This window comes from Cottoperca gobio, chromosome 15 (assembly GCF_900634415.1).
Source record: "Cottoperca gobio chromosome 15, fCotGob3.1, whole genome shotgun sequence".
Lineage (NCBI taxonomy): Eukaryota > Metazoa > Chordata > Actinopteri > Perciformes > Bovichtidae > Cottoperca > Cottoperca gobio.
Genome location: NC_041369.1, coordinates 14,358,714 through 14,374,767, shown reverse-complemented (window position 1 = coordinate 14,374,767; position 16,054 = coordinate 14,358,714). Strand labels below are relative to the sequence as shown.

Here is a 16,054-nt window from a genome sequence, read left to right as displayed (position 1 = left end):
GTGAGGAGGAGAAGTAGTAGGAGAGAAAAACACAAACATGACCTGGAAAGCCAGCCTAGCTTTCTCATTACCTCTTAAAAGGCTTTATATTCAAAAATGTCTTGGCATCAGTGCGCAGAACTATGAGTTAATTCATGAACCATCCAGGAAAACGAGCGGTCCACTCTTCTCTTGTACTGCAGCGCCCCCTTGTGGCGTCTTTAAGTAATGCAACCTTCCTAAACATGCTAGCTTGCAGCATTGATTACAATTAAGTAAGCCTCCGCTCCGTACTTTGATATAAACACAACTAAAACACAAACATAGCATTAAGTCACAAAAAGCGCTGCTGCTTCAGAAACAATATTATTGTTATTTCCAAATCGCACGTAACTGCTCTGTTTTCAACTAACGTCAGGGCGGAGGAGTTTAGGCGGCGGTATTTAAAGCAGCACTTGTTTCCAGTGACAGTTTAGCTAGCTGCCTTCCCTCCCTCCCAAGGTAATGCTGCTAACTAAATGTGCTACCTTGGTGAAACAGCCATTATAAAAAGATCTGGTTAATTTGAACGTTTATTCTGACGTGGAAAGTTAATTTAACTGATTTACAATCAATCAATTTAACGCTAGTAACGTTACTTTATCAACACTTTATGCTAGTTAGCGTACAATAGCAAATGCTAGCTAACTGTTTTCATTCCAGCTAACACAGGTAACGTTACCTAGCTAGCTTGATTAACGTTATGTTGTCTTATATTTTCTTTGTCGATGATACTTGTTGACAAAACTATTTTCCAAGTGTAAAAGTAGTTAGCTGTTGGATAAGTTGAAGTTAGCTTGCCTAGCTAATGTTATGATCCAACAGCAACAATCAGTTTAAACACCTGTCCTATCCTCAATGACCAGGTGAGTGTGGAAGTGATATCAGTTAGCGGTGGCTAACGTTGTATTATGAAATTAACAGTATCAATCATTTGCTGTAGCCAAAACAGTCACTTCTAGGTCCAGCTGATTCAGAATATCACACGATCAGTGTTTACTTGTGCTGCTTTTGCTAATGTCAACAACTGAAAGGTAATCAACTTGGACCCATTCAGAATGTTTATTTTTAAAATTGTAAATTCTGAGAAAATCTGAAAAGATATATTATTATTTGTATGTCTGTCTCTTGTAACATTTGTTAACAGGTGATTGAGATGCCGTCTCCAAAATATAAGGGTTCCCTCAGGAAAAAGCCCAACTCAGAGCTTAATGTGGTTGTCAGCAGTCTGAGGAAGGAGAATGCGTATCTGAAGAAGACCCTGGTTGAGTTTTTTCGTCAACATTCAGAACATATTAAGCTAGTAGAGGTAAAGCTGTCTTTTTTTAATGCATGGTATTATTCTACAGTAGCTGAGCATGAATCAAACACTTATTTCTCAATGTCTTTTCGCAGAGATTCCTCTCTCTTGAAACTGTTAGACTGGAGGGTTGTCAGCAGCTCATGGCCAAAGACTGAGAAGATTGCTTTGCCTTCTGATCAGCTGAGTAATAATGAAGTGAATCTGATGGACGTAGTGAGTATGAGGAGAACGAGAAGCATATCCAGTTACTGCGGAGAGATTGAAGAAATCAAGAACAAGCTTGTGAGCGTCTCAACTAGGTGTCAATATCTCGAGAACAAAGTTGCACGGAAGAAGGTATAGTATATAGCAGATATGGCTCCTTTTTAATATAAGTGAGTGTAGTGCTGAGGGAAATGAAAACAAACTCTTATAAGCAGGAGACCTTACTTTTGATACTGATACACAATTAGTTATGGAAAGAACAATTCATGATATTTGGCACTTCCAATAAAAACAGCACAGCGTTAGATGCTTAAAAATAAATATTTATGTTTTACCCAGCCTTAAGTGCAGAATGGTAGCTCATAATGGTCCATTTTTATAAGAGTTTTTGTCATATAGTAATAAAAACACAGGTGTTACTAATGACTAATGTTACTAATAACATTAACGATGGCTTCGTTCTATTTAAGTGTCCCAGTAAGTCATGACAGTAAGCCGGCATGCGCAATACCAAGACTAATGTAAATTAATGGAATTCTGCTGTCATTATGTGCACATGTGCTTTTCCTGCTGTGACACAAAAAGGGTTATGATTGTGTTGCTCCTGAGGTAATCCCCTCTTGCCATTTGTACACCACTAGATGGCAGCAGTTGTTCTTAAGTGTCTCCCCTTTAGAGGAGGAGTACTAGTTCTCCATAAAAACACATTTCCTCAAACAAAGCATACCATCACAGGGATATTAAGGAGGTCATAACACTTGAGAATGTAATGCTCCAAATCCCAGTATGCCCATGTACATGTCACAATGTCTTAAATCAAAGCAGTTGGGTAAAGTCAGTTCATTCACATATGTGTAACGCTGTGCTGTGTTTTCCTTGTCAAATAGGACTCCGCTTCAAATGAATGGGCCTCGACCAAAACCACAATAGAGCTCCATAATCTACTCAGTGATGTAAGTTGCTGTGTGGTGGCCACGCATCTGGAAAAGGTCTCTTCTGTGTGTAATATTCAGTCACTATCCTAAGTGAGGGTGTGTGCCTGTGCACAATATACATGTCTTGCTGAGGGTTTTTTGCTTCGGAGCCATCACCCTGGCACAACGCTGTCTTTTTCTGTTCTGTGCTTCTCATTCTTTCATTCAATCCCCCGAGGCCATGGAGAAGAACAGGCAGTGGCTGGAATATGACCAGCAGAGAGAGGCCTATGTGAGGGCAACTCTGGCTAGAATGTTATGGCTGGAGAAGCAGCTGAATGAAGCCAAGCGGGCCCGCTCACAGCGGCACAATGAGGACCATTCAGATGGTGAGCCAGAGGGGCAGTGGGCACTCAAGCAACAAAGGGCAACATACTGTCACAACAAGGTTTTTAAGATATCAAGATCGCCCTCGAGTAGCCCACTACCAAACAATCTGTGGCTTTCATTGCATTGGCAAAATCACATATTTAGTTACTACATGGTGCTTGTGTAAGGCTGTATCTAACATCTTTGATTGTGTCTTAGTAGTGTTATTTCCTCTCTCGTTACAGAGAAGGAGCAGGAGATGCAGGAGCACTATGAAAGACTCTTACAGAAAGCCAAAGACGAGAAGGAGCAAATAAGTCAGATGCAGGAGCACTATGAAAGACTCTTACAGAAAGCCAAAGACGAGATGGAGGTGCTCGGGGAGCGGGTCGACGTCACCCACCAGAACCTGATCATGACCCGAAACCGGTATGTCTGCTGCTAAAAAATAAATAAGGTAGTCCTGCATAAAGTTTGAGAAGGAGGAAACTAGTCAGTTATACGACGGACCGTTTGATGTTTAGGTGCGAAGAAAGGGAGAGTGAAGTGAATCAGCTCAAGCAGCAGCTGCAGACTGACAATATGAGCATAGAAAGTCCAGCGCAAGATAATGATTACTCTGAGGAGGAAGAGCAATGGCTGACTGCTGAGACCGAGGACCTCCAGTGCAGACTGAATGAGGAGAAGCGCAGGTCGGCTAACTTTGAGCTGCAGGTACGTCTTCATTGAACTATTCATTCAGTAAGTACGATATAAATATGTTGTATAAATAAATCAAATCTATTTTTAGTCGACTATCTTTCAGAAGGCTATGTTAAATCGTCACCATGCAGACCAGGAAAAGATTGCAGATCTGGAGCGACAGGTATGAAAATATCGTCATCTCAGTTTAGATCCCCTTTCTTGAATAAATCCTTAATAAACTAGAAATTAAGGGATTATGTTAATCCGTCCACTCTCAATAATTACATAGATTAATTACACTTTGAGGAGGATCATCATCTCATGTCCATCAGTCTTTATTTATTTGTGATTCTAAGCCTCCCTCATCCACAGGAGTGGGCATGGCATACGTTCTTACCTCACATTAGCAAATTACATAATTATTTTGTATTTAAGAAATATTATTTCCACAGCAATGCCATATTATATTGTAATGCAAACTCTTCAAATTGTAGATCAAGATTTCTTCACAAGACCTTGAGGATGAGAAGCAGAATTGTTCGTATTTAAAGACACAAATGGTCAGAGTTCTGAAGAGGCTGCAAAAAAACAAAGACCACGGGACAAAACAGGCGAAGGTTGGCATGAATAGTGCAAAGGACTTGATTTGTAATTAGTATATCTCCGCTTCATCTGTGATGAACCTTAACGCTGCATTAATTGAATTTTTTTGGGCAGCGTAACAACGTAAAGTTGCTGGCTGGAAAACCAAAACAATAGTTTTCTTGGACAAAAATAATAGAACTAATTAAAAAGCGGATTTGTGTTATTTGTCATAGCTGATCGATGACTCCATTTATATTAGAGAGACCAGCAGGATCACACGGCATGTGAAGCAGCACACCCACCCTCCCTGTGCTCCAGAGGTAGCCTTACATGCTCCTCTCACAGCGGCTTGCTGAATGAAAGCTTCCTGGAGTGTCCCGTCTGCCGGGCCGAGTATCCAGGCAGTCACTACCGAGAACTGATGGACCACCTAGAAACCTGCCTTGACTGAGCTTAGAACTTCATCACTTCACCATTCTTCATCTTCTGTATTGGTTTTTACCTATGTTTAATACACACAGGTACACGTTATCTTAATAAACTACAGTGTTCAGTTGCTGGCGTTGTGCTTCTGAGTATGTTGAATGAATCTGCAAAGTTTGGGTTAGCCTGCTAGCTAAAATGCTTCCTTATTCTATCAGAATATTGCAGATTTGTAGTTTTGCTAGCGGCTCTGCAGATATTTAAATGACCTAGAAGATAGATTCAAGTGACTTTGGTGATCCTCAAACTTCAGTAATCCAGTGAAATATCTCAACATCTACTAGATATATTGACATTGCATTTTTGAACAGACATTCATGGTTAATATCTTGACAACTATTGGATGGATTGCCTTGAAATGTACTGCAGATATTCAAGGTCCCTTTGGGATACATTTTACTGGCTTTGGTGGTTCCCTGACTTTTCATCTAGCGCCACCACCAGATCAAAATTTAGTTTATGTTCAAATACCCCCCCCAAAAAACTAATGATATTCACATCATCCTTAGCTGCACTTTGTGTTAAATGCTGATTAGCAAATGTAATCATGCTAACGGTCTAAACGGTGAACCTGTTGAATCCTGCTACAACAGCATGGCTGTATTGTTTATACGTTTAAAAGTAAGAATAGTTATGCGTGTTACTTTTTGAAATCCTGCTGCTGTAGGTCCTTGACACCTCCCACATCTCGTACTATTCAAACCAGATGAATAGCTCAAAACAGCTTGTGTTAGCTAATCCCTTCCCTGTGCTATTTACGGACGTGGATTAGCATTGCTAGTCAACAATAAGGGAAGTCGGAGGTCTGTGCATTGGCTGTGGGCTTTGAAAGGGAACATGACACCAAGGGTTCACCTACTGTAAACTAACAGCTTTAGCAATAAAAGCTCGTATGGTATAGCCTGGCCTCTTAACTTGCTGTGCCTTTAAGAATATACATTTAACCTGTCTAATAGGCAGACGTATAGCCAAGAAGGTGTTTCCCTTGCGCCCTTGAAGATTATCAACACCAGACAGGACAACAATACTTTTAGCGAAAGGAGGATGTGTGTTGGCTAGTTTGTAAAAACCAATATTTATTAGGTAAATCTTTCCTAAATATGTTCAAACCTATCCCTACAGTGTGAACCGCAGGTCAATTACTGTATCACTGCTCAGAAAGTAAACCCGATTATCTAATTCAGTGTAAATAAAAGTGGTGTCTTAACTAATTAGATCTCCGCAGCTAATTTGCGAGTTACACAGCAAACAGCTCCATTGATTGAAGATTACAATTGGATTAACAGACGGGGAAGTCGTGTCAATCCCAACAACAAACAGTAGTGTGTCATTAAATGTAGAGCTATACCTAAAGAGGTGATCCACAGTGTGCAAGTCTAGCTGTGTTTGATATTGTTGGAAAAGTGCAAAGCATTGGCCATAAGAAAAAAGGTTTGTGTAACTAATTGAAGTAGTGCTGAGTAATGTTTACCTACACGGCACAAAGAACATCTTGTAATGTTTGACTTTAGGTAGCAGGTGGCGCAAACAGCATCATAGAGGCTAGTCACTACTCTCCTCCTCCCCTTCTCTGGTATCACTTTATGCCTCATCAGCTCCTTTTTCCCATTCACTTCACCGGCAGACTGCAGGAGTAGACACGTTGTCTTTTGGGTTTTTTTGCCTATATGGATATTAACCCTCACACTCACTTTCTCCATTTAAGTAACTTCACTTATTTTTCCTTCTTCTCTGAGTCGCACCACTCCGATCATGTTGCCATCACTATTGTCGAGACCGTGGCTATCACAGTTGTCTTCCTGGTCTCCGTGGCAGCAAATACGGGAGCTGCAGCCCTGGTAACCCGGGAACGCAGATCGCTGGCCAACAAAACCATCCTGACACTCAACCTGTTTGTGGCCGACCTGCTGTTTGTCAGCATGATCCCTGTGATCGTGGCAGTGCGGTGGACTGTGTCCTGGACGCTGGGGTTTACGGCCTGTCACGTTGTGCTGTATGTCATCTGTATGAGCGGCTGTGTCACCATCACCACCCTGGCCTCCATCAGTGTGGAGAGGGTCCAGGCTATCCTTCGGCTTCAGGCTGCGCCCACTTTAAACCGCAGGATGGTGACTGCCACCCTCTTCTTCATCTGGGCCTTTTCTGCACTTACCTCCATACCCCTCAGTCTGTTCTTCACTGTGATGGAAGTGGATTTCCCTGAGCAGGTATGGATGGATTGACGGGAATAATAGAAAAGCTCAGTGCCCCTGCCATTTAATGTGTTTATTTTTGTGTCTTTTCTCACAGGAACGTCTACACATTTGTACTCTCAAGTGGCCCGACAAAACTGGAGAGATTGTGTGGAACGTAGCCTTCACTGCCCTCTGCTTCCTTCTCCCGGGATTCATAATTGTGGTCAGTTACAGCAAAATATTACAGGTGGGTTTATTGTGTTCTTTTTGATTAGCAAAGATGTCAGGAAGTTTTAACAAGTCACACAATGAGTTAGTCCGTCTAACTACACGTAATGACTGACCCACCCTGTCTGCACTGCAAACATTCTTTACATTTGCTCCACTCTTTTGGTAATGATTGGTTTCTCCCTTTAATTGTAAAATTGTGTGAATAAACCTGGATTCTTCATTCAACAATTAATGCCAACTCATGCCCATTTATTTGCGGATATACAGTATTGACTCTGTGCCGTCTGTGAATATTAGTCATTTCTCTGTCATTGTGGGAACAGACATGCGTGTGCTTTAATAATTACTGAAGCGGGAAATGGTGTGTGTGGGTGTGTGGGTTCAGAGCTCTTCACTATCAACTGTCAATATTACATTGGTCAAGCAGTTCTACCAATGTGGACATTAAAGGGATCCAGACAATAGAAGCCACAAATAGATTTCAGCTCTGTAAAGACTCTTGTGAGACAAACATAAAGGACATCATGCTCCATGTGTAAATCCAGATCAATCAGGTTACATAGATGGTTTTATTGTATCTCTTTTGTCCACATCATATAATGTCACAAAGAACAGAACGCCAGTAGTATGTCATATTATTTCATTTGCTTTACAGATTGCTAAAAGATGTAGGCTAAGGCTCCAACTTTGTGACAGTCAACACCCAGTTGGAGACTCTCCTGAGTACCAAGTCTCCCGCCAGGATATGAAGCTCTTCCGTACCCTTCTGGTACTTGTGCTCTCTTTCTTAATCATGTGGAGCCCCATTTTCATCATCACCTTCCTCATCCTGGCCAGGAACTTCCTGGGTCACGTAGAAATCTCCTCTACCATGTTCTTCTGGGTGGTAACGTTCACACTGGCCAACTCTGCCCTCAATCCCATCCTCTACTCGGTCTGCCAGTTCAAGAACGGCTGCCGCAGGTTCTGCTGTGGCTCTGTTGTAGTACCACTGAGAAAATAGGACCTTGTGTCATGTGTCGAACACAAGGGAGACATCCGTGATTATCACGATATAACAGCACATTGTCCACACCTCTGGTGACATTTGATATACCTCTCAATTAAGATACAATGGTGTGCTCATCAATGTGCATTATTCTCAAAAGTAATCGTTCCAGAAATGTATTTTAAGATTGAAACACCTCTACAAATGTACAACATTGTACATATAGTTAATTTCAGAATAAGTCTTTGCCATTTTGAATAATTTATTTTCACTCTGCACAATGTACCTTTAAATGCCAAATAATAAATGTGTTGTGCTCTAATACATCACAGATTATTATTATTATTATTATTATTATTATTATTATTAGTTATTTTATAATAATCTGTTACATACAAATTGCAATTAGATTTTTAAATTGGCATAAAATTAACCAATCAATTGACTAATACATCACTATATTGTGAAGATGTTTTGGAAGATTTATTTATCTTGCGTTGCCTTTTTGTCATCTGGTGTGGAAGTATGCATCTCTTGACCAGATCACATTAATGAATGGCAGATTGCAACAAGGGTAATTAAAATCAAATCAGCAGTTTACAATCCTATTTAATCCTGTCGCTGGTTAAATGTTGCTGCCATTTAACAGAAATGGTCCAGGAAAGTCAGGCTTTTGAGATAAACACTTATTTATTTCTGCAGGAGAGCCTGTAGATTAATTCTGATATTACTTTTGTCTGTCAGTACTTGTTCTCAATTGATCAGCTGCAGTGCAACTGTATCATTACATTATCTCCGTGGCTCCTTCCTAGTTGTCTTAGTTCTTTTAAAAACAACCATAACTGATGCAAAACAGTTTTTTTTTCACCATAAGACACTTAAACAGCATGAATCAACCATATTTGTGATGTTATTTTGCCGAAGCACAACACCTTTACGGAAGAGATTAGCCAGTGATGTCAGTATGTTATGAAATTCAGGAAACGCTCAGAATTCACTGAAGTCTTCACATCTTGATCCCTGCCTTGGTCTACAGTACAGGTCATACAGGTGCCATAACTTAGTGAACATTACCTGTGATGGGATTGTCCCCACTAAAATGACCAGTGGATGGATTTACAAGTTAAGAAAGCTCAGCAGCTTTATGACTCTTGCGTCACAGTTATTAGTGCCTCCTAGGATCCCCTTACCCAGTAAGCCACTCACTACCTTCTGTTACGGAAGAGAAGGTGACAGCTGTGTCCACTGAGGAGGTTTTGGAAATGTCTCAGTAGGGTCTGCACTGCCACGTCTTCTGTAGGCCACCGTTACTGCTCTGCTGTACCTATCTGAGAAGACTATCTTTGTGCAGCTACAGAAGGGATTGTTCATCCGAACTTGGACAACATGGCAGACAAAGACACTGTAGAGAAGTTCCTTGACAACAACCCAGAGTTTGCTATGGAGTATTACGACAAGAAAGTCAAGGCAGATGTGATCACTGCTGCCTTCAACAACCAGGTCCAGGTCAAAGACCCAGCCTCTTACAAGACTGTCTCCGCCATCCAGGAGGCTGAGTTCATATTTGAGCTCATAAAGGAGATGCAGAACATCATCCCCATGGAGAAAGCCCTGCATAAAATTCTCCAGAGGGTTGCTCTGCTGATCCAGGCTGATCGCTGCAGCTACTTTGGCTACAGGTCTCGTAACGGCACACCTGAGCTGTCCACCATCCTCTTCGATGTATCACACAATTCCACATTTGAGAAAAATCTTGTGAATCCCAATGTAGAGATTGTTTTTCCCACCGACATGGGAATTGTTGGATGGACGGCACACTCCAAGAAGCCTCAAAACATTGCTGATGTTAAGAAGGTGGGCAATGACAAAGATGATTCAATTGAAATGTAATTAAAATGGAATTTGTGATTTATGATGTTGGGCTGTAAAAATAAAATGGACTTAATTACTGAACTTTATATTTAGAAAAAACTAGGGACACCTTATGAATGATGTCTTTTTATTAATTTAACCTATTACCACTGTTTTCAACAGCGCTGGAACTGTGTAGTACAATATGAACTAGAATGAAAGCTGCATGGAGAACAAATAACATTAATAACAGTCAGCTTTCATGATCATTTCTGCTTTAGTGTGTCTCACGTTTCCATGCTGATCTGTATCTTAGTAGGATAATAGCATGCATGAGTGTTAATCTGTAATGGGCTTTGGTCTTGTGGTCAGTGTATTAACTCACAACCTTTAACTGTTCTCCCCGTTATTTTTTCAGAACTCTCATTTCAGCGACTTTGTGGATAAGCAGACAAAATATACCACCAAATGCATGCTCACTTTTCCCCTTATGTGTGAAAAGGAACCCATCGGTGTCATCATGGCACTCAACAAACAAGGTGCTGATGAATTTTCAAAGAGCGATAATGAGGTGAGTGCACTGGCTGTTCACTTTTAGCTAGAGGGAATTACTAACTGCACTTAGTTGGGACGAGAAACTTGCAGTAGTACGCAGACAAATCCAGTAGGAGGGTCGCATCATCGACCAATTTTAGCCCAACAGCTTTTCTGTCTTTGACCTGGATATTTAGAAGCTTGACTGTCCTTTGGGTCATCGTTATGACCGCTCAACTTATAATCCATTTAGAGGGGAAGCTCACACATGTTTTTGCTTGTCTTGTTTCACGGCTTCTTTGTGACTCCAGATGTCATCCGAGGGAAGATCTGTTGTCGTTGAAGAATATTGAAGGGGAAAATGTGAATGTGATTCATAAAAGCAATATGATTCTTTGCTCTTTCATTGCAGCTCTTCAATAAATATATGAACTTTGCTTCTGTGGTCGCACTCCAAGGCTACACTTCTTGCATGTGGGATGTAGAGTCCAGGAGAAGCCAGGTAAAAATACACTGGTCTTTTTTTTTCTCCAAGAAAAGCATAAAAGATATTTGCCAGCGTTCTATCAGAAATATTAACTTTCCAGCTGCTGCAAAATCAAAAAAATGGAACGACACAAGAATATAAAAGGCTTCAGTGCAAATTATAAGCAGAGATCCTTTTCTTTGCCGTAGGTGTTGCTGTGGTCAGCCAGCAAAGTGTTTGAAGAGTTGACGGATATTGAGAGGCAGTTTCACAAAGCCTTGTACACAGTGAGGATATATATCAAGTGTGAGAGATACTCTGTGGGACTCCTGGACATGACCAAAGAAAAGGTGCGTCTAGCTTCAACTTTAATAAAATAATAATGCAGTATATAGCATCTTACATTTTGACCTTTTCTACACCAGGAATTTTTCGATGAGTGGCCAATCAAACTAGGAGACCAGGAGCCATATAAAGGCCCCAAGACACCTGATGGCAGAGTAAGTCCAACAATATGCAATGTATGTGAAGATTAAACATATAACTATGATATAAATATAAATAAAATACACTTTTATGTTTAAAACATTCAGGAAATCAACTTCTACAAGATTATTGACTACTTGCTGGAAGACAAAGAGGAGATTAAAGTTATCCCGTAAGTATAATGATGCACTGTAGCGACGGTGTGATGCCGCTTTATTAGGTTAACTGTTAGTGTAATAAGAAGACGTGCACGTACTCATCCTCTCTGAACTCACAGCGGCCCTCCTGCCGACCACTGGGCTCTGCTCAGCGGACTCCCATCATATGTGGCTGAGAATGGATTTGTAAGTTCTTAATGCAAACCCTGCAATAGTGAAATGATTAGTGTCATTGATCTGCTGATGTTCAAACACATGTGATGACTTATTTTATTTCTCCTAGATCTGCAACATGATGAACGTTGCAGGAGATGATTACTTCGCATTTCAGGTGAGAGACCCTTCACTGACAACTGGCATTCAATTCAGTTTGCTCAGTTTTTTTTGCAACACAACCAATTACTAAAATATTCTCTGTGTTTTATTTGATTCGTTTGACAGAAAGAAGCGGTGGATGAGAGTGGATGGAAGATGAAGAACGTCCTCTCCCTCCCCATCGTCAACAAAAAGGAAGAAATAGTTGGTGTAATCACTTTCTTCAACAGAAAAGACGGAAAACCTTTTGACGAGAATGATGAACAAATTACAGAAGTAAGAAAAAATCTGTCTTCAGTAGCTTTTTTTTGTTTATCTTGTTTTACTCTTTAAGCCACAACATTATTATTATTATTATTATTATTATTATTATTATTATTATTATTATTATTATTATTATTATTATAAAGAAAAAATGTTATTCATATTTGTGTCCAACATTTTGTCATAGCATTTTCATTTTATAATCACTCCCTTAGCCAACTATTTTTCAAACGTTGTTATAATAAACTACCAACGTACTTGAATGTATTTTTAAAATATATATTTGTATCATTTCAATGACTGTAAAAGATGGCTTGTATAGAGGAATTAGTTGACATTTAAGGAATTAAATTGATTGCTATTTATTTGTCCATGTCACTAGGCTCTAACCCAGTTCCTTGGCTGGTCCACTTTGAATAGCGACACATACGACAAACTGAACAAGACGGAGTGGAGCAAAGACATCACCCAGGAAATGCTCATGTACCAGACAACAGCCACACTCACCGACGTGCAGACCATTCTGGTAAACTGCTGCCCCACTTGGCTGATATTACTTCAACCCAGATTAGTACAACGAGCTCCCTTTAAACTACGTTTTCCCCACAGAACACTCAAGACAAGTTTGGCTCTGCACCAGAGGACTGTGACCAGAAGGAGATGTACAAACTTTTGGTGAGCAACACTGTCGATGTGTTGGGAACAATGCTCCCCGTAAAACCAATGTGTTTTACGATGACTGACTGGTGATGGTTACCACTGTTTTCCAATGTTCAGAGAGCCACCATCCCCGATGCCAAGAAGGTGGAGCTGCATGAGTTCCGCTTCAGTGACTTCCCCTTGTCCGAGTTGGAACTCATCAAGTGTGGCATCCGCTGCTTCTTTGAGCTCGGTGTGGTAGAGAAGTTCAAAGTCCCAGCTGAGGTAAACAGTAGTGAGGAAACCTGCCTGTGTTCACTACACTCCCCCCTGCCTGCCTGTCGGGGCAGCACACTACCTCTGAAACACACCACACTAACATTTGTGCTTTTTCAATGCAGAGAGATTGAATTTAAGTCTCAATCATTGGCTGATTTTTAACAGGATCTACTATACTATACTACAAAGATTCACTGCAGCTCTGTTGTGTTTTTGCAGATCTTGACACGATGGATGTTCACCGTTCGCAAGGGATATCGTGACATCACCTACCACAACTGGAGGCACGGCTTCAACGTTGGACAAACCATGTTCTCTCTGCTGCTAGTGAGCCTGATTTCTCATACAAATATTTTCGTTTTTTTTTAATTAATTGCTCCGCTGTTTGTTATAACACATGGTTGCTCTCTTTGCTCCTCAACAGACGGGTAAACTGAAGAAGTATTACTCCGATCTCGAGGCCTTTGCCATGGTTGCTGCCGGATTCTGCCACGATATTGACCACAGAGGAACCAACAATCTCTACCAGACAAAGTAAGATTTTTTTGTTGGTCATTTTCAGAAGACATCAGTAATATTGAATTGGAAATGACATAATAAATCTAAAAATGTTGACTCATATGTTCTGGTGGACTCTTGTAGGAGTTTATCCCCACTGGCAAAACTGCACACCTCCTCAATTATGGAGCGGCATCATCTTGAGTACAGTAAGACACTGATGGAGGATGAGGTGGGTCCTTATATGCTTACATGTATGTGTTTAACAGTAGTGGTGGTTTGAAATTGACAGAAATCTGTTAGCAAATGTTTTTCATGCTGTATTGTAACCAGATATATTTAGAGACTCTTGGCTGCTGTCTTACCCTTTTCTTCTGCCATCACAGAACCTGAACATCTTCCAAAACCTTCAGAAGCGTCAGTTCGAAACAGTGCAGCATCTGTTTGAAGTTTGCATTATTGCCACCGATCTCGCCCTCTATTTCAAGTATGTCAGGAGTTTTTGTTCCATCTAAGTATACAGTAATACTTTAAATGCGTATTAATAATTTCTTTATGGATTTTTGAAGATATTTTGACAGCTTTCTCCTCTTTCAGGAAGAGAACAATGTTCCAGAAAATTGTGGAATCTGTGGAGGTGATGCCGGAAGAGAAAGACAGAATCAACTTCATCTCCACTAATGCAACCAGGAAGGAAATTATCATGTAAATGCAGTTTATCATGCGAAATATCCACCTCTGTCATGTCAACATTTCTGGAGATTGTCTTTGTGTTGAGGCTCTAGCTCTCGTTCAAAAATGTTCTACGATGGTGTTATGTGTTTTCTGCAGGGCAATGATGATGACGGCTTGTGACCTGTCAGCTATTACAAAGCCATGGGAGGTTCAGAGCAAGGTGTGTACCCTTCTTTAGGCTTGCAAAGTGATTACAAAACATCCTTTACCCATTTGGTCTCATTGTTTTACTGGTTCTTATGGTCCTAGGTCGCTCTAATGGTGTCAGCAGAATTTTGGGAGCAAGGAGACATGGAAAGGACCATCCTTGATCAGCAGCCTATTGTAAGAGCTTAATGGTTTGTGGTATGTTGCCTGCACTGTATATATAGTCACAAAGTCATAACAATAATCATCATCTCCCTCTTCTTCTTCTTCTTCTTCTTCTTCTTCTTCTTCTTCTTCTTCTTCTTCTTCTTCTTCAGCCAATGATGGACAGAAATCATGCTGAAGAGCTGCCTAAGATGCAGTGTGGTTTCATCGACTTTGTCTGCTCCTTTGTCTACAAGGTACCGAGACACCAAACATCATGCATTGTTTATAAATACTAAAAAGATTTTCAACAATTTAAGTTTTTCGTGCAATCTGTATGTTTGCATCTGCACTTACACACATATCTGCTGTGTGTTTGCAGGAGTTTTCTCGCTTCCACATAGAGATCACCCCGATGTTCGATGGGCTGAAGATCAACAGGGGTCAGTGGAGAGCTCTGGCGGACGTCCACGAGGCCAAGATAAAAGCCATCGAAGACGAGAAGAAAAAGCTGGAAGGTGGAGGTGAAGGTGCGTTACCACATCCCTCCTGCTCATTCTGTGTTTTCCTTGTCAGTTTCCTAATCACCGTCTTTCCCATTTGTCCCTTTTAAGCAGCTAAAGATGGCGGGAAGTCGAAGACATGCGTTATCTGCTAGACCTCCAGGACCATCGAGGCAGTTATGAATGTTTGTCTGGATGAGTATTTGTACAGTGTGTGTATGAGCATGTGTTCACAGATGAGGGAATTAAAATGTGTTAAAAGCCCTAAATGATTATTTTTTATATACAAAACATTTTATTTGTGATATTATTATTCTCTGATACAGAAAGCTGTTTTGATTGGCACCAGTCTTGAGCACATACAGTTTGTACGTAATACTATGAAAACATTCATTATTCTTGTATATACTAAAAGAATTGATCTTTGATCCATTATAACTATTTATACTGGATATATTATAGAGATATTTAGCTCACTTTCTCTTGCTTTGGACATGATATGAGTAGAAATATTAGGCTGCAAATATGGGAGTATAAATACTACAATTCATTTGAGCCTACGAAACAAAATGAGCAGTTGTTTAATTGCAATTAGTGCTTTAAAAGTTTCAAACATATGTCTTTGGGAGATGGGTGAGAGATGTAAGAAGATTTGAATGAATTGGATTTAGGTATAAGCCCCTTTGAGCCCCCGAGGCTAAGTCCACTGCTTACATAAAGTAAAAATACTGCTGTCAACGTGTGAAGAGATCATGTGTCATTTACAGGACAGGAAGGTGTCAAATGGAAACACTGCAGCAAACTGACATATTATACAATGTATAGCCGTTGTTTGAGTGTGAAACATCATCAATTATGTTGTGTTGGGATTTCTTAACGCTGAAATGTTACGATATCTTAGTGAATGCAACCTTGGCAAAGAAATGTGACTCTATCATGAATGTATAGCATTAAATACATATATGTGCAATAGAATCATGTATAAGACATGGAAAATGTCAATAAAGTTTATTTTAAAATCAATCATGCTTTGTGTATTTCAAGTACATTGTAGCCAAATCCGATTACACATATTTAGAAGG

At 40.3% G+C, this 16,054-nt stretch overlaps 1 protein-coding gene across 2 annotated transcripts; it reads left to right on the top strand.

The window, feature by feature from the left end:
* Positions 1-236: 236 nt before the first annotated feature.
* On the top strand, positions 237-15,995 carry LOC115019990 (cone cGMP-specific 3',5'-cyclic phosphodiesterase subunit alpha'-like). Of its 2 annotated transcripts, XM_029449796.1 has the most exons (31): positions 237-480; positions 844-884; positions 962-1,052; positions 1,166-1,327; positions 1,414-1,657; positions 2,413-2,478; positions 2,678-2,828; positions 3,054-3,237; positions 3,333-3,504; positions 9,367-9,807; positions 10,223-10,375; positions 10,751-10,840; positions 11,014-11,154; positions 11,230-11,304; positions 11,398-11,462; positions 11,568-11,634; positions 11,732-11,779; positions 11,890-12,039; positions 12,410-12,553; positions 12,637-12,702; positions 12,805-12,951; positions 13,165-13,272; positions 13,370-13,479; positions 13,588-13,675; positions 13,830-13,930; positions 14,041-14,148; positions 14,275-14,338; positions 14,428-14,502; positions 14,643-14,726; positions 14,852-14,999; positions 15,087-15,995. In XM_029449796.1, the coding sequence occupies exons 5-31, from the start codon at positions 1,526-1,528 to the stop codon at positions 15,125-15,127; spliced, it is 3,219 nt and encodes a 1,072-aa protein (XP_029305656.1). In that variant the 5' UTR covers positions 237-480; positions 844-884; positions 962-1,052; positions 1,166-1,327; positions 1,414-1,525; the 3' UTR covers positions 15,128-15,995. The 2 variants fall into 2 exon arrangements, with proteins under 2 accessions (XP_029305656.1, XP_029305657.1); XM_029449797.1 differs by lacking the exons at positions 237-480; positions 844-884; positions 962-1,052; ... (4 more) ...; positions 3,054-3,237; positions 3,333-3,504 and having other exon boundaries at positions 9,340-9,807; positions 14,852-14,993; positions 15,084-15,995.
* The last annotated feature ends 59 nt before the right edge of the window (positions 15,996-16,054 follow it).

Coding starts and splice junctions, on each gene's coding strand:
- LOC115019990 (XM_029449796.1), top strand. CDS start 1,526: ATGGACGTAGTGAGTATGAGGAGAACGAGAAGCATATCCAGTTACTGC. Junction 2,479..2,677: donor TCCATAATCTACTCAGTGAT/GTAAGTTGCTGT, acceptor CAATCCCCCGAG/GCCATGGAGAAGAACAGGCA. Junction 9,808..10,222: donor ACATTGCTGATGTTAAGAAG/GTGGGCAATGAC, acceptor TTATTTTTTCAG/AACTCTCATTTCAGCGACTT.